Below are 27,945 nucleotides of genomic sequence, written 5' to 3' on the forward strand. Positions count from 1 at the left end.
ATGGAAGCCCAAGAGATGATCTGCTTCGTGTCAGCTACAGTATATATAGCATATTCTAACATGTCGTGCCTCATGATTCAAATTTAGGTCAGGGTGTTGATTATGATTATGAAACTCTTCAAAAATGTTTTGTTTCTCCTTCTTTTCACTATTTCCACTTTTATATAAACACTTTCGTATAATACAGTGTATGGTCAAAAGTTTGTAGACACCCAACCTTCACATCCGTACGTGAAGTTCCTCCACAAACTGTTACCACAACCTCTTCTTTTACTGGACCTAAAATGTCCAAACCTGTTCCAGCATGGCAAAAAAAAAAAAGGACAGGGCAAAGCTCCATAGTTTGCAAAGGTTGGAGGAAAAAGAACTTAAGTAGCCTGCTCAGAGATCTGACCTTAACACCACGGAACAGCCTCGGGATCAATTTAAACACAGAAAGTGCCCTAGCCCTCCCTGTCTGACATCCCCGACCCCACTAATGCCCCGTGACTAAATGAGCAAATTTCCACAACAACAATCTAAAATCTACAGTAATTTAAAGCCTCCCCGAAGAGTGAAGGTTAATATAACAGCGCTGTGGATTAAGCGGAAACGCAAATCCTAGGTGGTTTTAATGTTATGGCTGATCAGTGCTCAGTATATAGATGTAATGATCAGAGATCAAAAGCCTTCTGGCAATAGATTATTCTCGTTCTTATAACAGTAATCACTTTCATCTCTCATCAGGCTTAATGTACAGTCGTTTCTCTAGGGCTTTCAAACAGATTTCAAAGTTTTATACGATTTACATTTTCCTATTAAAATGCATTGCATTGTTTAAGAACCCATGACCTACATCTAGTTACCCACAGGGATATACCATCATCTTGTTAAATGTTTACAGCTATATGACTCTGTCTACAAAAGTAAACAAGTAAATGATTTTCCGTTTTCCAAAGGATTTAAGTTAGAACATATAATGTAAGATTACCTTTTATAAAAGTATAAACAATCCCCAAAACACATCAAACTGTAGAAGGGTTGACCTGTAGACACATCAAACAGCCTGCTAAAAAACCCTTTTAAATGTTTTTGACCAAGGCTCATTCTTCTAACAAACCAGAGAGGCCCAGAGTCAGGGGTGACCGCACATGGCTGTCAATCAATACGTGAAAATGCAAGAGGTCTGATGCTCTCTTTGTACCGAGCAGTCGAATGTAATTATAGCGGATTCATGGACTATGTTTACTAAATCTCACACACGATACATACTTTATATTTTAACAGAAACAGTCATGTACTGTAGTGCATTAAGGAGATTAAACAATGCAGTTAAGCTGGAATTAGCGAGCATATATGAGGTGGTATCAAAACGTGTTGATATCAGCGCGCCTTTCGATGTACGTCCTCCCTCAGACGTCTTAAAACCTGGCAGTAGAGTTCGCTATTCACAATCTGGTCCCTGGGGACGAATTCTCGATGCATAATGTTAAAAAAGGCAACGAGCATGCACTTGGTCAAACTGCAGACCCGCCTCGCTTTGAAGATGATTTGCTCTTCCACTGTGAAGACTGTTGCTTCGTCTAAGGGCCGTACCCATTATAATCTGACATCTGACATAATAATCTGACATTATAATCTGACATCTGACATACTAATCGTACATTGGGCCAGGGGTAGCTCAGTGGTTAAGGCATTGGACTACGGTTCGGAAGATCCGAGGTTCAAACCCCACAACCACCAAGTTGCCACTGTTGGGCCCTTGAGCAAGGCCCTTAACCCTCAACTGCTCAGATGTATAATGAGATAAAAAAAAAAAAAAGGAAGTCGCTCTGGATAAAAGCGTCTGGAAAATGCCCAAATGTAATAAATAAACAACGACATAATTACGGATAATAAATTAATAAATAACCCTACATTAAAGTCTAATGTTTTTAAGCAAGTAAGAATCCCAGTACATCCAATCATGCAATCTATCTTTCGATATTAACAACATCTTTTAAACAATCATATATGATCAGCTTTCCTCTGCTTGGTCTGAGTCTATGTTAATCACAAGCATAATCGAAATTCCACTCTCTAGTGTTACCCAGATGAGGATGTGTCTCTCTCTTAGTGTTTCTTATTTTTGTCAACTCTGGGAGTTTTTCCCCCCAAAATTAGATTTTGTTGAAAGCACCAGCCAAATAAAAATGGAACTAAACAGCGCAGAGAGTCTGCAGATAAGAGAGTGTGTAGAGGGACAGCCACGAAGGAAGTAAATGCGAAACAGAAAGAGAGTTTGTGTGTGTGTGTCTATGAGTGTAAGCGAGAGAGAGAGAGAGAGAGAGAGGGAGAAAAGGGTGCATGTAGTGGGCACTCATTACAGCGTTCTTATTCAGCATGCAGCAGTAAGAGGCGAAGCCACCTGCTGTCTAATTGCTCACCGAATGACTGGATTTCTGGATGGTGGCAGCGCACAAAGTTAAACATCTGAGGGTACTCTGCTTTTACAATATCAGTCCATCCGTTCTCCACCACTACCACCACCACCACCATGGAAGAAATGAATTCTAGAGTGAAACATGGGTTTGGACCAGTTATGTGTCGCTTTAATGGTCCTAAGCCACTTGAAACTACTTCGCAGACCAGAAGAGCTTTAACAACGTTCCTGACCTCAACATTCCGTGTCCCATTACAGCATTCCTCCATGCTGTCTACATTACTAGCACCTGACCTTTTATACTAATCGCACTAACTATATTATTTAACTGGAAGGCCAGAACTATTGTATCCATAGACACACTGACTTAACCTTTCTGAACTTGAAACATTCACGCTTGACTTATTTGCAGCACTTTCTACAGTATATAAGGAAAGTGAATAACATTCATTCACAAGCAAACGATGCAGTCCAGCTTTCCCTTGAACCGCGCAATTTCACCACGCCCACCTCTACCACTGCGCTATTTAAATAAGATCATCTGCAAACACACATGGGTTTCAGGTGGCACCATAAGTAATTCATAATGCAAAAACTTGCAATGGATGCTCCATTCAGACATGACTACAGTATCCATAAATATCACATCTTACTCACTTACTCTCTTCTTTAAACCGCTTTGTCCTGTATCTCAGCAGACTTAGGGCAAGGGGCACGCTTCACCCTGGATGGGGTGCCAATCCATCACAGGGCACACACAAATGCGCATACACACTACGCGGAATTTAGAAATGCCCATTAGCCTAATCTGTATGTTTTTGGAATAAACCAAAGGACCCAGAGGAAATCTACCAAGCATGGGGAGAACATGCAAACTCCATGCACACATACCCAAGGTGGGAACTGAACCCAGACCCTGAAAGTGCAAGGTGGCAGTGCTTACCACTACACCATCATGCCACCCAGCTGAGCTCTAGTTATTGTAATATCATGATAGCTGATCCTTCCATCCTTATTTCTTTCACTTTTTTCTTTGTTTTGATCCGTATTTAATCAAGGAACGACTGCAGATTTGGATAATCATTTGGATAATCTTTTGCCACATCACTAAGGCTACAACAGAACATCTTTAGTAATCTGTCAGCTTTTATACTGTGCATATACTTCACAATACTACACAGTTAATTCGAGCAGAATGATGAATTTTAGCATGAAAACATACAACAATATGAGCCAAATCCAAATCGAGCACCAACTGCTCATGCTACAGTACATTACGGTATGTCTTCAGTCTACAGTTGTCGTCATGAATTATTCTGTTCTTATATGACGCCCAGTTCTGCTTCATTTTTTCATCATCATTTAATTTCTCTTTTTGGGCTCTTTAGTTTGAAAAGAGCAACGAATCAAAATAAATTTATTCAACATGCCAGGGAAGTGGGCCTTTCCTTTAGGGGAGAGTTTCTGGTGTTGCTTTGTACTTTGACATTTTCATAAACTTAAAGTTGACCTTCAGACGGTCTTAAGCGAAAGGCGCTTGGAAGTCCTAAAAAAAAAAGGAAAAACTAATTTACAGTATAGTATTATGATATAATTATGTTACAGATTATATCATATTCTACCCGTCAAAAAAAAGCCACCACCATGATTTAACTAAGCAAATAGCTAAGAACCTTCCATTGGATTATTACTGCAGTGATTGACACTGTATAGTTCAGCTGGCACCAAGTTATTTAACCCTAACAGATGCAGTTAGTAGCTTCTCTTTCTTAAACAAACATTGGCAAAGTAAAATCGTTGTCCTGCATCAAGCAAAGAAAATACAATTGCGTTAAGAACTGTAAAATGCATTATTCAAACTGGGAAGGATGCTGCTGAACCATCATCTTCGAGGAAAAAAATGTGGTCGGGAAAATGAATTAAAAAATAAATTAAATACATTTTTTTATTTAAATTTTGGCAAAACCAAATCGTAAAAAAACAAACAAACAAAAAAAAACATTAGAACTCACGTCTACTGTATGTTTAATAGTAAAAGCGAGAGCACTTGTACACAAACAATGTAAAGAGAACTCAAGGGATTGGGACTAAACAGTTGTGCATCCTTCAGAAAAAACACTCATTAAGGCTAATAGGGAAAAAAGATGGTTGCATCAGGGTAAGAAGAGAGGCAGATCACGTGATGACCCATCATGCCTAGTGATGAGGGGCAGTGTTATGATCTGGGGAATCCTGGCATTGCCATCTTGGAATACACCTGCGCCACCAGGGAAGAAAAAAATGCCAGGATTAATTGGGTCAAAATTGTAAAAGAGTGTTTAAGGGAGCATGAGACATCCTTTTCACACATGGACTGGCCACCACAGAGTCCAAATCTAAAGCTTAACATATTTGGGATGACCTAGAGAAGACTTTTACACAGAGCTCTGACTCTCCCATCATCAATACACGATCTTGGAGTGAAATAAATGTGACTCTGGATGGAAATAAATGCTGTAACATTGCATGAGCTTATCAAAATGATGCCACAGTAAGGGGGTGCCGTAATTAAAGCAAAAAGGGGTTCAATTAAATATTAATAGTTTGTAGTACAGTATAGGTATAATAGTAACCTCCCCCAACCCCCTAAAACACAACCACCCATCCAGATATTTCTGTTAAATTTGTAATTGTAATTAGGATATAAAGACACATACCTAACATACTGTAGTTATGTCCAATTTATTTTTTCTAAATGTCTCCGTTGCCGCTGCACTATATTTAGGATTGTTGACCTCGATCCACTTTTCGAGCACTGACCATACTGTAGCTCTGCTCCCAGACAGCACTTTATCTCACCTTCCTGTTATAAAAGACAGGGAGTTTAACGATTTCCCTAGGTGTGGGTTCGGCTAGAGAAAATGAGAAAACTCAGTGATGTCTCCACAGCCGTTGCTGTTCGCCTCATCAGCAGCAGATGACGCAAACAACGATCAACTCCAGCAAGAGAATCAAGTATAGTAGATCATTGGTCATAAAAATAAAGAAATAAAGAAATAAATCCTGGTCAACGGTTGAAAACACAACGAAGTCAAATGATTTCTCTCCAAATCAAGCATCTAAACTTAGCCTCGGTATCTGACATATAATGAATCATCAAACATTCCTCCAAGCATTTCTTTTTTTTCGCCCGGTGCCAGGAGAGCAGTGGATAATACTTCGAATGAAGCTTGAGTCATTCTCCAACTTCTCTGATTTACATAAACTCCCAAAGCAGGAACACTCTAATTGAAAAAAACAAAAAAAAAACATTAAGTGTTTGAGTTTTTTTCATGTGCCTCCGCAGCATCTGTTCGAGGCATGGCAACTGTGTTAGTGGGATTTCAAATAAAGTTGCAGACGTTTTTAGCCAGAACCACTAATCAAAAAGCAGCTGAAGAGAAACAGACTACAGGATTGAACAAGGGTCAGAGAGAAAGAAGAAATGCTTGGCCAATCAAACAGTTTTATGGTTGGAGAATGTGGCATTTTTACCGCCAATTCTGGCACTACAGTGTATGAAAAATAAGTGGAGATGTTCAGACACGTACCCGGCTTTTAAGGAAAACATTTTTTTGAAGACTTTTTAAACACAGCAGATGTTCCTCATCTGAGGCAGGGTTTTAGAATAACCAAAATCTTTCATAGTAAGTAGTAAAAAAAAATATTTTTTTATACAGTATATTGGCCAATTCATGTGTAAAAATGACTCCTCATGCTCCCGGGAACACTCGTTTCCAACGCGAGTCCTGGAATGAGTCTGTGCATATTCACGGAAACAAAACTTAGATTCAGGTCGTCTGTTGAACTTATTTTACTGCCACATAACATTTCCGAGTCTAGACCTGGACAACTGGATTATACCGTACCAACGCCGGATCATTAACACTTGTACAGTGGGCACTTTGCATGATGGGTGAGTTCTTAACACAATTCCAGCCATTTTAAATCTCCTTAGTTGTTTTCTTTGCTTGATACAGGACAATAATTAGATTAATATATTTTTTTTAAACCCTGGTAGTATTTATTTACCCTGGATTGTATTATGGTTATATACTTCACATAATACTTTTATAACATATTTATATTTTCACATATGCAGGTAATTAGTGGATTATAGTAATATACAGGTACAGGATGTTTCTGTACCATATATATACAGACACATTGAACATAATAACACACTGCGTCTTCATTGCCTTGCTATAATAGCTGCCTTGAGAGTGATGCAATCTACCCGGTCATAGCACGCAGCTCCTTCTAATATGATAATGTTCCTATAATAACAACACGCACAGAAACGTGCACATAAACTTTTTTTTTTTTTTAATGTAGGTAATCATTGATTTTCTGTATAGAGATATTTTACTATACAGGAAAGTCTTCGAGCCACTCCTGAACCACCCTGTATGTATATAGTGTTATAACCCTGTATAATATACTGTATATGGCTTGATTCACCTCTTTTTACACACAATCTCAGTGAATTTATTAATCCGCCCTTCTTTTCTTTCCTCCACTATACATTTAGTGCACTTATAGTCAATAGAATGTATTATGTTCACCTTTCAAACTAAAAGGATTTCAAAGCTCCCCACAGGGCCTACAAGCGCCACGCTGAAAGTAATCAGGTTTTCATCTCCGCACTCACCCTTTGACCAGCTCCACCACGATGAAGTCGCTGCCGTCTCCGGAGTTGAAAAGCAGCAGGCCATCGGGGCTGGTGGTCTTAAACTGGAAGAACAGATGCATGGAGGTGTAGGCCTGCAAAGTGGACAGAGCCAGGTAGCTGCTTCTGGTCCTGAAGCTCACCGGCTTGGCTACAATGCGACGCATGCCGAACCGGGCGTTCAGCTCGCAGTATGATATGTCGCCATTCTTGCATTGGTCCAGGAAGGGCATGCCGTTGAACGAAAGGCCCTGTAGGTGCCCGATAAAGTTGGAGGGCATGACAGAGATGAAGCGGCGCTCTGTCATGATTCCAGTCTCGATGTGGTGGAACTCCAGCTGAGTGTGTGCTCCACTCATCTGGCCTGAAGAATTTGGGAAACCAGCTTAAGTAAAGAGTAAATATTTGAAAAAAAAAAAAAAAAAAAAAAAAAAAATATATATATATATATATATATATATTTACAGTTTTGAGTTTCGAATCATACCAAAATATTTTTACATTTTATTTCAATACAGTCAAACCTTGGATTGCGAGTACCTCAGTCAGCAAGTGTTTTGCAAGACGAGCAAATTTTTGTAATACATTTTAACTTGATAAAGATCTTAAAATACGAGTACTGAAGTGCATATACGCTTTGTCTCCTAAGCATCATGTAATCATAACTGTGCCAATAGTTCTTTCCTGTCCGAGTGGGGGATTGTGGGTAATCGTCTGTCATTCTCAGTCTCAGTGTGCGTGCATCCCTAGTTAAGTCTTTTTTTTTTGTGCCCAAGTGTAGTGACTGTTTTTTAGCACCAGCCCCTGTGAATTAAAAAAAAAGTTTAAAAATGCTGTAAAAGTGCGAGAGATGAATCTGTTTAACGACAATACAATGTCACATTTCCTTAAAATCCTCAAAGAGAGGCAAACGCAAGTGTCAAAGGTTCCTTGTTAAAAATCCAGTTTCCAGAGTCTCTGACTCTCAGTCGATTCGAGAATGAGTGCTTTGGATTACGAGCATGCTTCCGGAGCGAATTACCATCACAATCCAAGGTTTAACTCTATATCCTATACACCTGTGTGCCAAATCAGCATAACCCAACTGCCTTGCTTAATAGGTTCTAGCATAATATGTGTGTGTAAATGCGTTTATAGTCTACCCACCTTCTACAGTCACATTGTCTACAGAGAGCTGCAGGCTCTTGCCCCGGCGCACCACCTTCACAGAGTGCCACTCGTTGTCATTCAGCTTGTGCCCTGCATTGAGAGTCTCCGGTCCTTTACCTACACACAGAGGGCCAAAGTCACACACCGCCTCGGGCTGCCTGCATGCCTCATCAATGCGCTACAGTGTCCTGTACCCTGCAGACTAGCAGGCTACACACACTCAGACACTCACTCACCCACACCCACACACGCACACACCTTCATCATACCAATTTGCATTAAATTCTTACTTCGGGTTTAACCGAAAAGCAAGGGGAAGCCCGAAGCTGACGGCGTAAGACATAGACTGCAATACTTCTTGCGGATGAATGTAATATATAATGGATTACTAATCCTTCCCTACTTTTTTTAAACTCACTCCCATATTGCTAACAGGAAATCTCCTGACATAATAACCTTACAGTCAATGTGTCTGTATTATTTAGCTGCTGCACGGTGTGCACGAAGATCCGCTTAAAGATTTAAGTCTCAGGGCAGATGAAATATGCAGAATGTCTTTCCACGACTTCAGATTACAGGGTCTTCTTCATTTAAACAAAACAAAAACAAAAAAAAAGTAATCCATCCCATTCCAGGCGGAAATCGGGGTTATGTATAAAGATTCGGGGCAGCTGGGTAAACTGGGATTATTTAGCAACTTGATAGCACACAGCTTTTGAATTCTTGATTCTGATTGGTTAGAAGGTGTTAATGAACTTCCCATAACAGCAGCTCTGACATTAGAGATATTGAATAATCTGCATTATTCAAATCCAATGCACTTTTTTTTTTACCCTGTGTTACTGTTTCTATAGTAACACAGTTCCCATGATTTTCACATACCCGAAACCTAGTAATGAATTGTTTAAAAAAAAAAATGGTGTTGCGTTATTAAGCAAATGATAATCGCTGATGTGGTGAAACGTTCTGCAACCAGATGTTTATTTATCATCAACGGAAGGAGTCTCTTGTGTCAGTGTCGTGCAACAATACATATTTTTATTGACACGAAATTGCGCTTTAAAGTATTTCTTTCCTTATTAAGGTAAAGATTATTTTTACATAAAATATATATATATATACTGTACAGTTTAATGTAAATATTGCAATATTGTAATGTAAAATTTGCAATATTGTTGTGGTCACTCACTCACTCACTCATCTTCTATACCGCTTTAACCTGTATTCAGGGTCGCGGAGTGCTTGAAGCCTATCCCAGGAGAAATAGGGCACACCCTGGATGGGGTGCGAATCACACATACACACACTCATTCACACTATGGCCAATTTGGGAAGGCCAATTAGCCTAATCTGCATGTCAGGAGGAAACCGTACAACCTTGAAAAAACCCACCAAGCACGGGGAAAACATGAAAACTCCATGCACACAAACCCCAACGTGGGAATCGAACCCGACCCTGGAGGTGCAAGGCGACACTGCTAACTACTGTACAGTACCACTATGTCCATATATTACTGGGATGTCCTGAGAACGGATGATGATTGACCAACTTGCATTGCACAACCCTATCAATAATTATTTTCCTGTACTGGTGCACACTGTCAGGTTTAATTTCTTACATCATTCTGACATTTTCTGACATTTTGTCTGGCTGTTTTTAATAAAGGTACAATTTGTCAAAAATAATCCTTGTTAAAAAAAAACGATAAACATGAACATTTTTTGTTTTGTGCTAAATGGATAAGGAAGACTGGAAATGTTAGTACGTGTAGTTTTTTTTTGTTTTTTTTTTTTCCAGAGAGCCAGAAACTGTTCATAACTTATTTATTCAACAAAATTTATTCCATCATAAAATAAGGTATTACTATGTAATAAATAATATTCATACTATATATCTTAGGGGCTTGTCTGTATAGCAGCCTATACTTCCTAGCACCTACTGAAGGTTGGTCCTCTATTTATTACTCGCTCTCCTCGGCTTCAGTGTTTTAATATTCTCCTTCAGGGCCCAAAGCAGGCTGACCACCTTCACGTGTTCTCTCTAGCCTCTCAGACCCTAAGGCAACAAGAAAGCACCAAACCTAATAACATCCCTTTCAATGCACCCAAACATCAACCACAAATAGAATTTTAGTAAGAGAGATATAGATACAGTGTATAGACTCCCTTCTTTCACTTAACCCAAACAGCGAGGCTAGTGCTAACCCTGGTGTGGGTCTATGAAAAAAAAAAAAAAAAAATCTGAACGTGAGAGAAAGGATGGCGCCTGACGTTTGATGGATATTTATTAGATCCTACATATGAGACGTATGCTTGCCCTAATTACAGTAGCTCCAGCCTCTCTGTTCCTATCAAAGACATGTGCAAGCTGCTGGGAGGAGGGACATTAATGATCTCACACCTTCTGGAACTTTGTTAATTAGATTGATCTAAGAGTTTATTATAAGCGCGTCATCTCATAAAGCATTAATAACTAAATTATGTCCACAAATACTGTACAGTGTCACAAAAGTCTTCATACATATGGACATTTTCAAAATGTAACTACTACTTACAAAGCCTCCTCGACATGAGTGGTTTCCAACTGTATATATATATATATCTCCTACAGGTATAGGTCTGTGCAGAAGTCTAGAGCTACCCCTCTTTTCTTCATATGGCTCCCAAAGAGCCATAGTTTCTTGCATTTTTAATGTAGTCTTGAGGAATAGTTCTCCAGGGTTCCTGTAGGACTTTTTTTGGGCTCTGATTTTGGGCATGTTTTTGGCACTCATTTTCAGTCCAGTCCCTGTACCTGAGCAGTTTCAAAGATGTTTTTGGTTAGTGAAGCTACACAGTAATCTATAAATCATTCAAGCATTAAAAAAAAATCATCTAACTTAAGGCATGACCGAGTAAGAAACAGGTGATTAGTATACTGATGATACTTAGAACAGGTGAGAGGTTGCTGCTGAGGTTGCTGCCTGTATCTTTGAGCAGTTTTAAGCCTGTTGTTTAAGGAAAACATTTGTTCCCATTTCATTTATTTCATCTACATCATTTTTAAAATTAAATTGAATATAAAGATATGTGGGGCAGCTTCAATTTTTTATCACAGTACTATATATCTACAGTATATGTATGGAGGCTTTTGGGACACTTGAAGTGGAATGCTAATTCATATGCTCAGTCATGTGATCACCAATCAGCCAAAAATAAGGTAACAGTGGAATTGTTTATATTAATGATTATTATTAATAATATTATTATGCCGATACAGATCAACTCATTCTGTTTAGTTAGTTAAATATTCCCCAGAGTCATAGTCATGCTGTTTACTGCTTCTGCGTCAGAAGAATTTTCTGATGTCCATCTATATATTCAATACTTTTGAGTCAAAATAAAACACTTGGTATTATTATTTGTTCAATCCTGAGTCTTGACAATACATATTGTACTATGCACACAGCATTCCACCGGCTACATCATGCAAACTGCTGTGCATGGATATAGACATTGTGGGGCTCATAATCAGACCTGAACCATGACGTGTCCATCAAGGTGTTTCTTAAAAAAAAAAAAAAAAAAAAGTCTTTACCTTCTTGCAGTAAATGACTTACAGTACAACAGAGCAATTGAAAATTATCCTGCTGCTTTACTGAATATTGATAATTCACCATTTTTAGATAAATAAATAAATAAATAAACTTGCATACTGCAACCCATAACTAATCCTATGTAGGTAACTGTACTGTATATACTGTATCTTAATTGGCATGGATTCCTTTTGTGTAGTAAAAGAGAAATGCAGTCACTACACGGCATCTTGAGAAAGAAATGCCGTTATGATTCGATGGGAACTTGGTGGTAAAGGATACGAGGGCAGTGGCCTGTACAGCAAGTCCTAAGCTACAGTATGCAAAGAACATCGTGTTGCCGCAGCTAACTTAGAGAAGTCTAGTCGGTCTCAAAGTTTCCTCCGACATGCACAGACTTCAATAGCGTAGTGATTTACTGAACCAGGAAAAGGCATGAAGGGGTTCTAGGGACGTAGATTTCAGTTCCCTGACTTTAAACCAGTTCTACAGGTGAATATGAATATGTGAAGAAGTAAAGCATAAATTATTGTGGGCTTTTATAGAAAAATAGCTGCGGACAGAGTGCAGTTTGCAAAGTGTTTTATTTCTCTTTTATTTCTACCAACTGCAACAGCTGCATATTGAAAAATCATCCTTTTTTAAAAAAATTCTTTAAATGTATGTATGTTTGAAAATTGCGAAACATCCATGAAACAAGCTACTGTTTTTTCCAACATTATAGCAACTATAACAGTCTCTCTTTCTCGGTCTCTCTCAAAACTTTGGGGAAAAAATAAGCCCATCTCCAAGACTTCATATCAAAATATTCTATAAATTCTATAATTTTACACTTGAGACTGAAAACTATATATATGCACATTAAAATTATGTTTTTTTAAAATATAAACATAAAAAATAAACATATAGAGATGAAATAGCTTATTAAGACCTGAACTAATTTCAGTTAATAAATAAAGAAGCTTAATAAACGTTCACTGACAAATTCAAATCGAGCATACAAAAAACCATTGGTATGATTATGTTTAATCAGAGAACATGTTATAGTGTAATAGATTATGATGTGTATCTTATGCAACAAATAATCAAATAAACCTTTTTACTGTAGACAAATCTTGAATGCTGTGCATAATTTTAGTGAATTACGCAAACAAAAATGTCATCTACAGTTAAATGTCTAAGTGATTACTTTTCTTGAACACACACACACACACACACACACACACACATACACACACACAGACGATAGCACTGAGCTGTTTAAAATGCACAACATGCTGAGGTCAAAAAGGGATTTCTAGCAGATGGCAGAGGGCTCTAATTTAGTGTAATTTGCTTTAACTACCGGCGATTTCTGCCTATTTAAAAGTTAATGAACATTTTAGCATCATTAAAACTTCCATCAGTCTAAATATGCCTGTCACACCCAATGATAAAAGGGTGGGAGCGTCGAGCAGAATTTGTAGCGCGGCTCTCCTATCGTATGTACATTCTCCACAAGCACAGAAGAGGGAATTATTATACTGCTGTAATATGTTCACTGACAGAATATAGTCTCATAACATTTATCCAAACTCGCTTTAATTAAAGTCATACATCTTTTAACACAATATACGTCTCGTTTCTTTACTCAGTGTCAACAATATTTTGTGCTGGGGAAGATCTTCTGATTAGAACAGAAAAGCCGCAGAGGTTTTAACTTCTTGGTGAATGTTGCCATCTGGTGGTTTGGAGCAGGACCGTTAATGTATGGGAATATCCTATAGTCATACTGTATAGATATCATATACAGGACACAGCCAGGCCTAAATACATTACAAAATTTAATTGATATATTTCTTAGCACTAGCTGGCTCTACTGTGAGTCTTGGCAAAAGACCAGAGCATTTCAATATGAATTCCATATTTCAATTTCATACACATAGGTCTCTCTCGCTCTCTAACTCTGTATACATAAAGGATTGGATTCTCAAGAAAAAAAAGTCTAATTCAACACTTCACCAATTATGTTTTTGTTGTTGCTAGGTTTGCATCCATGACAACTGAACAAAAGAGCCGAGAAGTGGAAAGAAAAAAAAAAGAAGTTTTAGGTTCTTCTCAAATAACTAGATTCCAGTGATGTCAAGCAGGCAATGTTTAGAACACCCTGTACCTAGTGAAACTCCTGTATATACGAGGGGCGTTCAAGTCAAACCAGGACTTGTGATTAAAATTTCTCATGAATAAAGACCGACTCGGAAGAATTCAAGCACAGAACAGTAATGAGCCTCTTAGCCACGGTGAAACATTGGTTATTTATACACACAATTTAAAAAAGGCTGTACGTGGAACGCCTGATCCTTGACAACTGACGGATGACTTGTCTGCAACTTAATGCAGGGACACATCTGTCTGTACACACAATCTTTCACAAAACTCCACTTTCACTTTACAGGAACTCGGCTGGGAGTTATTTCCACATCCCCTGTACAGTCCTGAACTCGCTCCAAGACATTTCCACATGTTTGGGACTTTAATGGAGTTCCTGGGAGGCCAGTTCCTGACAGAAGTATGTAGTCTGATATTGGCTCCGGCGTACTCAGAAAACTCTTGATGGTATCCAAGCACTAGTGAAACACCGGGATAAGTGCTTTGATGTAGAGACTTATACAGAGATATATTTTACTCTCTGTTGTTCTGTTGCTCTGTTATTCCTCTCAAATCAAAAGTCCTGGTTTGACTTGGTTTGTTTGAATGCCCCATGTCCATAACCTTCTAGCTATTGTATATCTATGCTGTGTTAACGTTACCTTGCTGGCAATCAGTAGCCAAATGAAAAGAATTTGAAAAAGAAAGCATACAGTACACTGGCCTACAATTCATATTTTAAGACTTTAGACTAACTATTTTTTTTTTCTCGTGGGGGGGGGTTAGTGGTGGCTCAGAGGGTTAAGGCTCTAAGTTATTGATCAGAAGGTTGGCGGTTTAAACCCAAGCGCCACCAGGTTGCAACTGTTGGGCCCTTAAGCAAGGCCTTTTTTACTGTGTAGTAGTGTATATGTGATAAATGAAGGCTTAACTTACTTAAACTTTTGTCAGCTGTTAAGCTCTATATTTTATCTTTCATACTGTCATCAATGGTGAGATGCCACATAAAGGAGAGGACAAGTAAAGACTAGGTCTGTGTGAGGCCTGTATGGTTCAGGGTGCATAAGGCATGTTGGCATGGCTAAAGCATGAACAGAGTAATCTATAGAATATATGTTACACACACCAACTGGGCAAGGTTGTCCAAGGTTGTTCCAAGACCCGAAACACCCAGTGAACCCTTGTTGTAATAAATGGCTGGATGCACTATTACTTGGCATTTTACTCATCATTATTTTTAACTCACGATAAAGGTTGAATAATTATTATATTTAATGTTGAACATTTAACGTTCAGTTAATCAGTTTCAGCTCTATTAATTAACACATAATGGGAACATGCCCTACCTGAGATGTGTCTGGTGACCCCCAAAAGTGATTCAATTCTGCTTGGATCACTAGAGCATCTAAGGCATTTTAACCCCTATTAGTTGATTATGAATTGGATCAAATAGTTTTGCTATAATGTGTACTTTAGTTATCCAAGCACTAGATCAAAGACTGGCGTTCACTTTGTAAGATGACACTTAAGCCATGTTGTTTGCAATCAACGGCCGTGTAAAAAAAATCTAACTGTGCACTCTATAGTGTTCATATTAGCTTTGCATTTTTTTTAATATGGAGAAAATTTGGTCAAAACATCCACAACACCAGTTTAAACCTCCACGAGCTAGATATGATTCATTAATACTTTATGACTTGAGTAATAACTCTCAGAGATGTGATTTGAGGTTAGAGTTCAATGTTCAAAACAGTTTTCAGTTTAAATGCAGCTGATTTTTCCTCTGGGGAATAGTTTGTGACTCGGAGTAGGCGTTATATAGCTTTATAGAAAATGACCTAAAGTCAATAAGATAAAGTCAAAAAAAAAAAAAAAAAACTTTCCATGGAGCTGAGAAGCATTACTCCAGATTTAAAGGGGTAACAAAATACACGCAAAGCTGATTATTTTCAGATGTGTCCCATTATTCGCTCGTATTTCAATTGAAAAAAAAAATACACTTTACTTTCAGGAATGCACTTCTCTACAGTATGTTCTTCATCAGACGGAAGTTAATAAAAGTTATTAAGCTGCTTTTTTATATTCTTAGCTGATATCGTTAGATAAGCCAGCCATTAAACTCATAAAAATAAATAATATTTATTAATTCAACTTTTCAAACATTAGGCTTTGTATTAAAATGTGTACAATAAATTTCTGGTTATTTCTGCATCCCCTGAACTTTTTATTCCAAAATGCCCTTCGTGCACCACCTGTTGGTTATGACTGGTTATGTGTTTAATTATTCATAAAGTTTGAACTACAATACCGAATTCAAGTTACGCATCAAAATGTATATCATGTATCAACATATTTTTAATAAGTACATTACAGTACTAGTTCTAGCAAAATTGTCATAATACCAGGTGGTATTGAAAACTTACGAGTTTACTCCTGTTATCAAGGAAGCACCTTATTACTTATTAATTACTTACAGTATAAATACTTTATTATTATTATCTGGCGAGTGGGGGGTCGTTGGGGGGGGGGTCTTCCTGATCTCTAGTCATCTTCCTGTGATGTTCTTCTATTCTTAAAGTGCGCGTTCCATTCACTGTGACATCGCCATCAACTTGCTGCATTATGTCAAATGTCTCTGCAGTCAGATTTGCCCAATTTCATGCAGAATTTCACTCTTTCTCTTTGATAAAATAGCAGGTGGTCAAAATAGCACCAGTTGTACAGCCCCCCCATGTACACAGGCTGATGTCTTTTGGCACACTGACTTATGTCTCTAGCCGATGGTGCGACCTGATACTGGGCATACAGCCTTGTGCTGCCATCTGTTGGCGTGTTACAAAACTAGTCTTAAAAATAATTTTTAATATCACCCCGTGTCAGTATGTAAAAGCTACACTAATGTGTATGCAGATGCAATATGTATGCAATAATAAATCGAATGAATTTAGGAATAATTTTCCTTGTAAAACAAGGAAATAAGCAAACAACAAGCTTTGACTGAATATACTTCTTAGAAACCTGGCATTTATAAATCTACTTAATTCTATTTAAGATAGAAATGTACCAATTTCTACACATTTCTACCAGTATTTTGTTAAAATTTCGTTTTTTACTTAAGTGGAAATTTTGCACTTCGTTTAAATATGTTGATACACAAATCATTTTTTCAGCGTTGATTATAACTCATTTTTCTCCTCTAGAAACAGGCAGGTTAATTAATGATTAGTAAAGGGACTGTGGCACTTTGTAATTATTGTAATAATTTGGCTCTCAAGCCACTGTCTAAAAATATAAAGGAATAAAATAACACAAGCGTCTGGTTTTAATTATACGTATTCAGGACAGAGTTGTTAGCAGTGCAAACTCCACAACACTGGGCAGTTACTGTATGTCAGGGGAAAAGATGGTTTAAAAAAATCACTGTTGCTCGTATTGAAGACAAAACCCCCCAAAAAAATCGCAGGAAAAGATGTACAAGTAGGGAATCCAGATACATTGTTTCATATAAGAATTAAGATGAGAGACAGACATTCCCCCAAAAGGATACTTTTTCTTTTCATCTTTATGTGTCATTAGTTAGCCTTAGTATCACCTATAGGACGTTCTTGAAGCAAATTACTATTTTGAAATATTCACCTCCCTTCTGTTACTGTATTTACTGTATTTTAAAGCATCAAATGAAACAAATAAAAAAACAGAAATCAATTCGCTTTCAAATGTGCAATAATTCCACTATCCCCATACCCCTGATGGGCACATCAACTAAATTAATGACTTTTATGTTCTCAAACTATGACGTTTCTATTTATACCACTGCCATTAAGCATTGCGATCTCACAGCTTCATGAATGATAATTACAATTGGAGTAATGTGAAAAAAATACAAATAAAATCTCAGAAGTCCATGGAGTTCTGGAGTTCAGTGGTGCTGGACGACATTAATAATGACATAGCCCCGAACAAAATGGTGTCTATCTAGTACATTTTTAGATGATCTCCATAATAGAAAGTTGAAAGTCAACAATATACAATGGGGTGTTCAAGTCAAACCAGGACTTTTCATTGTGCAGAATAACAGAACATGGTCATTAGAGTAAACTATAATAATGCACTTATCCCAGCAGTTCACTGGTGTTTAGATACCATTAAGGTTTTCTTGCAGGAACTCTTTTAACAGTTCAAACATGTGGAAATGACTTAGAGCGAGATCAGGAGTGCACAGGAGATGTGGCAATAACTCCCAGCTGAGCTCCTGTAATGTGCAAGTGGTGCAGTGGGCAGTATGAGGTTGTGGCTTGAAACAGAACACCTTCGGTGATCTAACGAAGCCGTTTTTATTTTCCCTGAGAACGTTTAACTAACCAAATGCTCTTGGGAACGACTGCAGTGAGCTCAGAACCACCTCAGCCCAGATCGTCATTCACAGACGGACAGCTTTTGCACAAACGTTTGCACCATTTAAATGTTTTATGCCAAGAGTCTCATTATTGTACTGTGTTTAAAGTCTTGGAATGTCCATCAGTTTTACTCTTTCATTCACAAAAAATCCCATCACATGTCCCGGTTTGACTTGAACGCTGTCATAGGTTCATTAAACATACAGCAGCTTGTTTCGATCAAGTGTAGATGTATCAAATATATTGATAGGTATGCTTTTGGATATGCTTCTATTGTTTACCCTTGAAAATAAGTAAGTACTGTAAGTAAGTAGGTAAATAAATGAAATAAAGAAAGAAAAAAACTATTCTAAAATTTAAATAGGTGAGAAACACGGTGTGAGTTAATTTCTGATGTACGAATATTATCAAAGTTTTCCCAAATCTCTACAATATATCATAAATAACAGAAATAATAATAATAATAATAATAATAATAATAATAATTAATATTATTATTATCATTATAATTTGAAGATTTAGATTTTGAGAAATTAGATCTGCACCACCCATTTATTCAGATCTCTCAGTCACATGATTGTTAGCTTTCTGTGATTAAGAGAGACTGTGCACCTTGTCCACGCCGACTAAACGATTTCGACACATCTTGCTGCAGAGCACTTCTGTTTCTGTAGTATAATACACTTCCACTTACAGACTGAAGGCTCAGGGGATCATAATCCAACTTAGCATTTGAAAACTGAGAAAGTCAGGCTGCTATAAAAAGGAAGCATTAAGTGGATGGTTGTGCTTAATTTGAAACACTTCAGCGGTTCGCTCTCCTCCCTCTCCGACTATCAAACTCCACAAAAAGATGCGGTGTTTGAGTGACAGGGAGGAAGGGGGAGGTGGTTAGGGAGATACAATCAGATAAGAGAAGCAAGGTTAATATTTTGAGAGAGAGAGAGAGAGAGAGAGAGAGAGAGAGAGGGAGAGAGAGAGAGAGGATTCAGAAGTGATTGACAGAAACAGAATTGCAAAAAACAAATCATTTCTTGTATGAAAAAAGAGAACACTTACTAAGGTTACAGTCTATCCCGATACAATCTGGTGGAGAGAGAGAGTGAGATGGTAAGATAAAAAAAACAAACAAACAAACAGAGGTATAAAAATCATAAGAAAAAAAGACATCCTTCAAGGTATAATCTGCAGACAAGCAAACAGCATTGCATGAAGCGCACCATCCGGGGACAAGCCGAGAGTCAACCCTGCCCCTTTCACACGGCTGCACACCCACGGGAGCTCGGAAAGTCCGGCGCATCCTCAACCGGTGACTTTCTGCTTGTGATACCTGAACACGTGCACATCAGCCCTCTAACAGTGAGTCACCGGTCTATTAGGTCCGCTTCCCTTGCAGGCATTTCATCTGGTAGAACTCTTAAGTTTGTGTAAATTTGCATAGACGCATTGCATTAATGTGACACACTGACTGATCCGTGCATAAGTGCCAATGAGTTCCTGCAGTTATTATTTATAAATTATATGCATTCTATTTATTATTATTATTATTATTTTGACTTTTAATCATATTTTTTTTTTTTAAATGCATAAATGAATATAAATATTTCTGACTAGTCAATTTGGCAATACAAATGGCAGTCTATAAAAGGAGGAAGAGAAAATAAGTTTCTAAGGTACAGTAACTGACTGCAGTGGCTGACTTGCATTACCAAAAGATGTAACCCATCCCACCATTAGGAGGCGCACTTTTGGTCCTGGTTTGTCTTTTAGCCTTCATTCATATGTCTTCTATGGGCTTTGACATTTATAGGCTTGTGGGGCGTGACTAAATGTTGCATGTGCTCAATAATTTACTTAAGTGATGTTTAATAACATACAGAAGAGTTTAAAAAACATTCAATTTTTGGTAAAGTTTGGGGGGATTTTTTTTTTTTAAACTTTTGTAGGTGACCAAGTTTGATTTGGGTGGGGGACCTTTCCTAGCACTGCGGTTACACTGATGAGTGTGTGTTATGGCTATATGGCTATAACATGTGCAGCTTATGTGCCACTTAATTAAGTTTCTTCTCCAAGTTCCTGTCACCAGTTTATTAGTATATAATCGATGATTAAGATCGATGTGTTACATTATATGGTGTTAATGCCATCACTGATCAGTGTATATATAAAACACAATCGTGCTAAGACACTTTGAGAACAAACTGGCCTGGAAGTATCAACTCAGTGCTGAAGTCAAATAATATTTGGTCATCGGCGTTTCCTGTGATGATCCCTTTTTATTATTAGAAGCACTGAAAGTGTAGATCAGACTAGTAACTTAGGGTTTGTGTACTTTAACCGGTGGGGGCCGGTCTATAAGGGGCGCAGAGGTGACACCCCCTTAAAGTTAGACAGAGAAGAATGGTTCTTTGAGATGTAATTATTTAACATAATATTTATTTATTTAAATAATGAAACAAATTCATTGAGTCACAATATTCTGCTGTATTTCTTAATATAATTTATTTACAATAATTTTTTTTTAACTTACATTTATTTGTGTCTATGTACTGTAGGTATGTAACTTTTTGAAAAGCATGTGATTTGAGGCTGAACTCTAATTGGATTTTTTCGAATCATCCTTGGGGCGCAGCACTGTGCACCTCGAACCCTCCCACTTTTGACCTTCTTCTATTAGACTTAATATACACGGGCTCAGGTGAACAGCAGAAGCTACTTGTCGAGACGGCCACTCTGTCCCTTCAGAGTCTCCTGAAGTGGGCGGAGCCAAAGGGGAAGGAAAGGGGCAGCCTGCACCAACAGCCAAGTGCAACAATGCTGGCGCAACCAATTCGTCATTTTTCCTGCTTCGCTTTACACATTTAAAAGAATTCACTAGAACACTGTAGTTCTGTACGACGGTATGTCAAATTTGATAATGCATACATATTCGGTGAGTCTACAGTAAACAGTATATATGCTCCCATACTGCCTTAAAATAAGGAGTAAGCAGGAAAAGTGTTGGTGTTTTCACGACAACATAGGTTAGTATGGATTGGTATAAAGCATGAAAGCACTTTTGGCTGTGGCGAGCTCTCCAGCTGTCAACCACTACAGAAGAGTGAGCACAGACAGCCAGGGACCAGCATCTCTGACTTGCCACACACACACACACACACACACACAGGCAAAACTGTTTTCGCTAATGACTCTCGCTCTGAGTAAGATCCCTATTATTCCAGATGAAATGGTGAGACATACCTTAGAGACTAATACATCGAATAAACAACAGAATATTATAAGGTCTATGTATTTTTTAACCGGCGTTTTTTTTTTTCAATTTCATCTTTAGCATTCGGACGTTACCATGAACAAGAATCTTGACACATTTCCTATATATTTTTTTACCCCTATTATAGACTATATATTATAAACTATATGACCTCATGTGAGAAACTATCACAAATGCAAAAAGATGGAGAAATGTTTAGAAAATAGTAGAGGAGCATCAACCACTAATTTTCCTTTAACCTTTTCTTACTTTTAACTTTGTTAGTTAAGGGAAGGAGTGAAAAACAGGACAAACTTCTAGTGAAAAGTTTAATTTTGTTTTTTAATTCAAAATTATTCATGCTCAGTACGATGGTCCCAACTTAAACTGAAGTTTCTTACTGTTCCACAGAATAGCCTTATGCCATCTAACTTCAACCCTCGCTGCCCACGCTTAGGAGTCAAACAAGAGAGAAAGAGAGACAGAGAGAGACAGAGACAGAGAGAGAGAGAGACAGAGAGAGAATAAAGATGCTTAGAAGAGAACACTTGAAAATGAAGCAAGCGAAGTATGAGCTGGAGGAACTGATTTTGAAACTTCAACAAGACTTAGAAAATAATCAGATAAGAGAATAATTTTTTCAAATAAGAAGATCTGTCATCACATTCCAACTATTTTTGTCTTTTAAACGAGTGCTGAGATATCGTGCTACAACATGATGAGATTTTTAAGACTGTAATAACACGGAGCGTTGCATTAGCGATCTTTACACACTCTTCAGTAAGCTGTGTGACAATGCTACTACTACAGTGCACAGTTACAAAATTACTGTCTTTAAAAAGTAATCAGTGATACGTTCTGATAAAAGTAACTAGTTCGAGTACTTTTCCACTGCAGGAAATGAAACTCCTTTGTGATTCCTCATGCATGTTGTTTTAGTCAAGACCTTTATAATTATTCTGTGTAATAATAATAATAATAATAATAATAAAGCTACTGTAGCATATAAAAACTGTATCAGAGAACTTTTCCCCACTGGTTTAGTCTCGTTTAGCCTCAACAAGTCTACTCTCACTACAGATCAAGGATTAAATGTTTTCCATCTTTTTACTGTATTCACTGTATTACTCAATTAAAAAAATTTCCATCAAGAAAATCCTTTTTCATTTTTACGCTATCTCAAATCTTCCTTTCTGGGTAGACTATTTAAAATATATTTTATATTTTAAGTTAAAAAACAACAACAACAACAACAACAATAAACAGTAAACGGGTTAATAAACTGCATATTTGTATTACAGATATTAATAAATCTAATTAAATTGATAAGAGCATTGTTATTGTTTTTGTTGTTTTCTTTTCCATATCACTTTAGCTAACCTCAAATAATACACAAAGTCAGAAAGTTTCACTGATTGAAACTTTTCCAACTTTCTAACATTGGAGCGGTTAATTATCATTATTAATAAAGTGATAAGTTAATTAAATGACTTTCCCATTTTCCGCCCTAATTTTCACCCAGATTCTTACTGATGAACTACAAACTTCCTTAAATTAAAATGTGTCAGAATCTTGTCCATGGTCGTCCATATACTGTAATACACATCTGCTTAGAAAAACCAAAGTTAGAGTAAAGGAATCAAACATTCACTGTATAAATGTACTTTTGTATCCTAGTATGTTTTTGCTTTTCCCAAACAAATCTGTCTTTTTGTCCAAATCTACACAACTATTTTGTTTAGTAGAAAACAGTGGCAGGTCTGTATGCAATGGAGTGTAAATCCTCTAATTGGTAGATCTCAATTTCCAGCCCGAGGCTGAGCGATGCATGTCGTCTACACTTCAACCCCCTGCCACACGCCGCAAAAATCACACAAACGCTGGAGCCGCATCAAATATTTAAGGTGTTTTCATGCTTTCCATTTCTGGCTTATTGAAGGCATATGCAATCTATTTTCCCTTGGGTTCGGGGAATTGGAATAAAAGCCTAACTGGGATACGCTACATTGGATAAGATATTTATATGGGAGGTATCAGGGCCAGAATGGTATTTGCGTAAGATTGGAACGTGCGCCCGAAATGTGATTATTTACACTGTGCAGCTAGTAGAATGGAGACGAGGGCTTTGATCTCAGCACATCTCGCTAACTTCCACGCACTTCCATCGAAGCGCAGAGAGCAGAAAAGCATCTCCTGGGACAGTGAGGGGGCGCTGGCGAGGGATGACTTAAAATAACACAAGTGGATTTCACAGCTCAAAGTCTTATTATGCACTACGCTAAATCCTGTAAGCGAGCTGGTCTCCTGGCTGTCCGCTCCAGGGCTGCAGACACGATAGCCATTGAAGGCTGTAGGGATGGAGTGAAAACGAGAAGAAAAGAGGAGAGAAGAAGAGAGAAGCGAAGAGACAAAAGAGAAAAGAAGAGAATATTGGAGAAGAGTTGAGAAAAGAAGAAACAAGGAAAGAGAAGTAAACAAAAAAGATGAAAGAAAAGATCAAAAAGAAGGAAAAACAGAAAAAAAGAGGAACAAAGAAAAGAAGACAAGAGAAGTAACAAAGTAATAAAAATAAAAGGAAAGAGAAGAGAAAAAAAGAAGCAGGAGGAAAAAGAACAAAGAAAAGGAAAGAGAAAATAAGAGAAGATATAAGATAAAAGAAAAACTAAGGACAAGACAAGAGAAGAAACTGAAGGGAAGAGAAGAGAACAAGGAAGTAAAAGAAGAAAAAAGAGAAGAAACTAAAGACAAGAAAGTAGAAGAAAAGAAACCAAAGGAGAAGAGAAGAGTCAATTTGGGAAGTACAGAACCCCATGAGATTATGAACAGCGCCACCTGCTGACTCTACCCTCAGCACTGTTTACGTCTGTGCACATCTTCCAGAGAGCAGGCAATGTCAGGGTCAGAGGTCGGAGGTTACCTAAGTTGACGGTCAGTTTGACTTTTCCCCCGTCCAGCTCCAGGCGCAGGGTGTCGGCGGACTCTGAGGAGGTGGTGGCCATAAGCAGGCCGTAAGCCCTCTGGGACATGAAGCGTAGCGAGACGTCTTCTGCTTCCGTGTGCATGACGCGAGGCATGAGCACCTTCAGGAACATGCTGCCGTCATAACTCAGCACTGTAGACTCTACACAGGAGAAACACCAAGTCAAACTGGTAGTAGCACAACAAAAAAAAAACCTCATATACAGTACAATACAGGGTTCACTACTGTATGGTGCATTTTGGATCATGTTTCATCCACATCCTGATTTATTCCTTACAGACCTCAGATATTTGAGTGGAGAAATCCTTTCTCATACAGTAACACCGGTGTAATACTACAGAATAAGGCTCATGTATGATTAGTAACACTCTGCGGCCACCCGCTGCACAATCAGAGCACTCTTGTATGAGAAGAGTGCGTGACCAATGTAAACCGAGCACACATCAGTGGAGTTTCCGCCTAATGAGCACGCTCATAGTGAATAAGAATACGCGGCACGGCAAGGATCAGGTCGAGCTTCTCGGTGAGCGAGCTAATTCGGATTTAACCACAGGTTAAAATAGACCTGTATCGTTTCCTTGAGATTACCTGAAATCTGCTTTGAATGTGCGCTAATATAACAGAAACAGGAACATGCAGAGACGAGGTGGAAACAACCAGCGGGCCGACGGATCTTATAGCCAGTGTGATTTCCTGTCTCGCTGCACAATGTGCTGTCATATCAGAACAGGTTAAAGCATATCGCCTCTTTCAGATCTATACGTAATAACACAACAGTGGTACAGTCGGTGTTAAACAGCTCTTTTGTTTTTCATTTTGTCAGTGCAGATTAGCATCTGAGAATTAAAAAAAAACAAAAAAAAAAACATGATTTCTCCGGAAGAAAATTAGTGATCAGTATCACAGCAATAAATCATCACACAAAACCAAATGCAGTCTTTAAACTCAGTGAAAAGAGCTCTGTCTTATCCGCTAATTGATTTTACGTTGATTAGAAGAGCGCTTCACTTTAAACCTACTAAAAAAGACAACGATATTACATGCACATACGGAATCAGTCACAAATGACGACTGGATGAATTTGTCTTGAATTCGTCACGTTATTTTATAATGCCTTTAAAATGTTTAAATAAAATGGCACTTGCCATTGGCACTGCTTATTAATTATTAATTACATATAATATTTAGTTAACCAAGATCTTATTCCATAATAACAGCATTAATAGTTGATCCCCTCTTATTTATACAGAATATTTAGTCTTCATTAGACACTAAGGTTGAGTTTCCCCTCGTTGATATTCCGCTTACGGACAACAGATGGCAGGAGTGAGTTAGAAATCTTACAGCACTACCAGAACACAAACAAAAGGGCAAAGTGAATTTGTGTCACCGTGAATAAGATTCCATTTCTGTAAGCTTCAGAGCTCATGTGGCATTACTCATTGCTGTGCAGATCACAATCAGGACGATGCATTACCATGCTCCGAATTCCCTTCTCCGCCGTACCCTTCACCCTAAAGCCTCTTCACCCTTACCGGTTTCACAGTTGGGCCCCAGGTATCCGGTGCCGGTGCAGTCGCATACGTGGCGGTTCCAGCCTTCATGGCAGTGGCCGCCGTGGGAACAGGGCTCGGTGCTGCAGCGCCGGTGAGTCTCGCGCGTGCAGGAGACACTGACGCCTGCGGCACTCTGCAGCTCGGACAGGCGCCGCAGGTCCCGGCTCCGGCCGTCCACGAACATGTCCCGCATGCAGCCCACGAAGCCCAACCGCAGAGATGCTGTCCAGACCTCGGGGGGCAGAGGAAGGGTCTTGCTTTCCTCAGGGAGACCGCCGAGGTACATCTCACCGTCCAGGTCAAGGATCTCACTGCCTTCGTTGGTGGAGAAGGGCATGCTGCGGCCGTTCACCGAGATGGAGCCTGGAGGAAGAAGCGGGGAGCAGTAAGAGAAAACAGACATGGGAATGTGCGACGCAGGTACTGCCAACCCTGGAATTAGATAATACTGAGGTGAAGTAGGGACATTAGCAGGTGCTGAACTACCTTAACACCCCCCCCCCCCAAACTATGTATACTTTTTACACTCAAGACTTAAACCTTCTCTTTCTTTTTTTTCTTTTATTCTTAGTAAAGTGTTTTTTTTTTAGCTGTTATTCATTTATTTTTATAAATCTGCTCAGTCTTGAGTTTGTCACAATCGTATTTCACTACTACCCTATTGTACCATGTATGTGACAAATGAAATTCTTAAAATTTTACATCACAAATCTTTAACTTTATAATAGTCCATTAAGACGAAGATATAATCACTAAAAAAATAGAATCTTTTTACACACTAATTAATACTTTAGGAACTGTCAGTGGCATAGCAACAACACAATAATAATAATAATAATAATAATAATAATAACACCTACACCAAGTGTAATCTATTCATTTAGCAATACAACAACAACAACAACAACAATAATAATAATAATAATAATAATAATAATAATAATAATAATAATAACACCTACACCAAGTGTAATCTATTCATTTAGCAATACAACAACAACAACAACAACAATAATAATAATAATAATAATAATAATAATAATAATAATAATAATAACACCTACACCAAGTTTAATCTATTTATTTAGCAATACAGCAACAACACTAATACTACTACTACTATCACTACTACTACTACTAATAATAATAATAATAATAACACCTACACCAAGTATAATCTATTCATTTAACAATACAACAACAACAACAACAGCAATAATAATAATAATAATAATAATAACACCTACACCAAGTGTAATCTATTCATTTAGCAATACAACAACAACAACAACAGCAATAATAATAATAATAATAATAATAATAATAATAACACCTACACCAAGTATAATCTATTCATTTAGCAATACAACAACAACAACAACAACAATAATAATAATAATAATAATAATAATAATAATAATAACACCTACACCAAGTGTAATCTATTCATTTAGCAATACAACAACAACAACAACAACAACAATAATAATAATAATAATAATAATAATAATAATAATAATAATAACACCTACACCAAGTGTAATCTATTTATTTAGCAATACAACAACAACAACAATAATAATAATAATAATAATAATAATAATAATAATAATAATAACACCTACACCAAGTGTAATCTATTCATTTAGCAATACAACAACAACAACAACAACAACAATAATAATAATAATAATAATAATAATAATAATAACACCTACACCAAGTTTAATCTATTTATTTAGCAATACAGCAACAACACTAATACTACTACTACTATCACTACTACTACTACTAATAATAATAATAATAATAACACCTACACC

At 37.7% G+C, this 27,945-nt stretch overlaps 1 protein-coding gene across 1 annotated transcript in view; it reads right to left on the reverse strand.

Annotated features, from left to right (window-relative positions):
• LOC128507691 (neurexin-2-like) overlaps positions 1–27,945 on the reverse strand; it is a 93,002-nt gene that overhangs the window by 39,534 nt on the left and 25,523 nt on the right. The window contains exons 5-9 of the mRNA XM_053478754.1: positions 26,102–26,485; positions 24,504–24,707; positions 19,396–19,422; positions 8,235–8,354; positions 7,071–7,452 (exon numbers count right to left, since the gene is read on the reverse strand). Coding sequence (XP_053334729.1) covers positions 7,071–7,452; positions 8,235–8,354; positions 19,396–19,422; positions 24,504–24,707; positions 26,102–26,485 — 1,117 coding nt within the window. The remainder of the gene's footprint in view (positions 1–7,070; positions 7,453–8,234; positions 8,355–19,395; positions 19,423–24,503; positions 24,708–26,101; positions 26,486–27,945) is intronic.

The sequence above is a fragment of the Clarias gariepinus genome, chromosome 19 (assembly GCF_024256425.1).
Source record: "Clarias gariepinus isolate MV-2021 ecotype Netherlands chromosome 19, CGAR_prim_01v2, whole genome shotgun sequence".
Classification (NCBI taxonomy): domain Eukaryota; kingdom Metazoa; phylum Chordata; class Actinopteri; order Siluriformes; family Clariidae; genus Clarias; species Clarias gariepinus.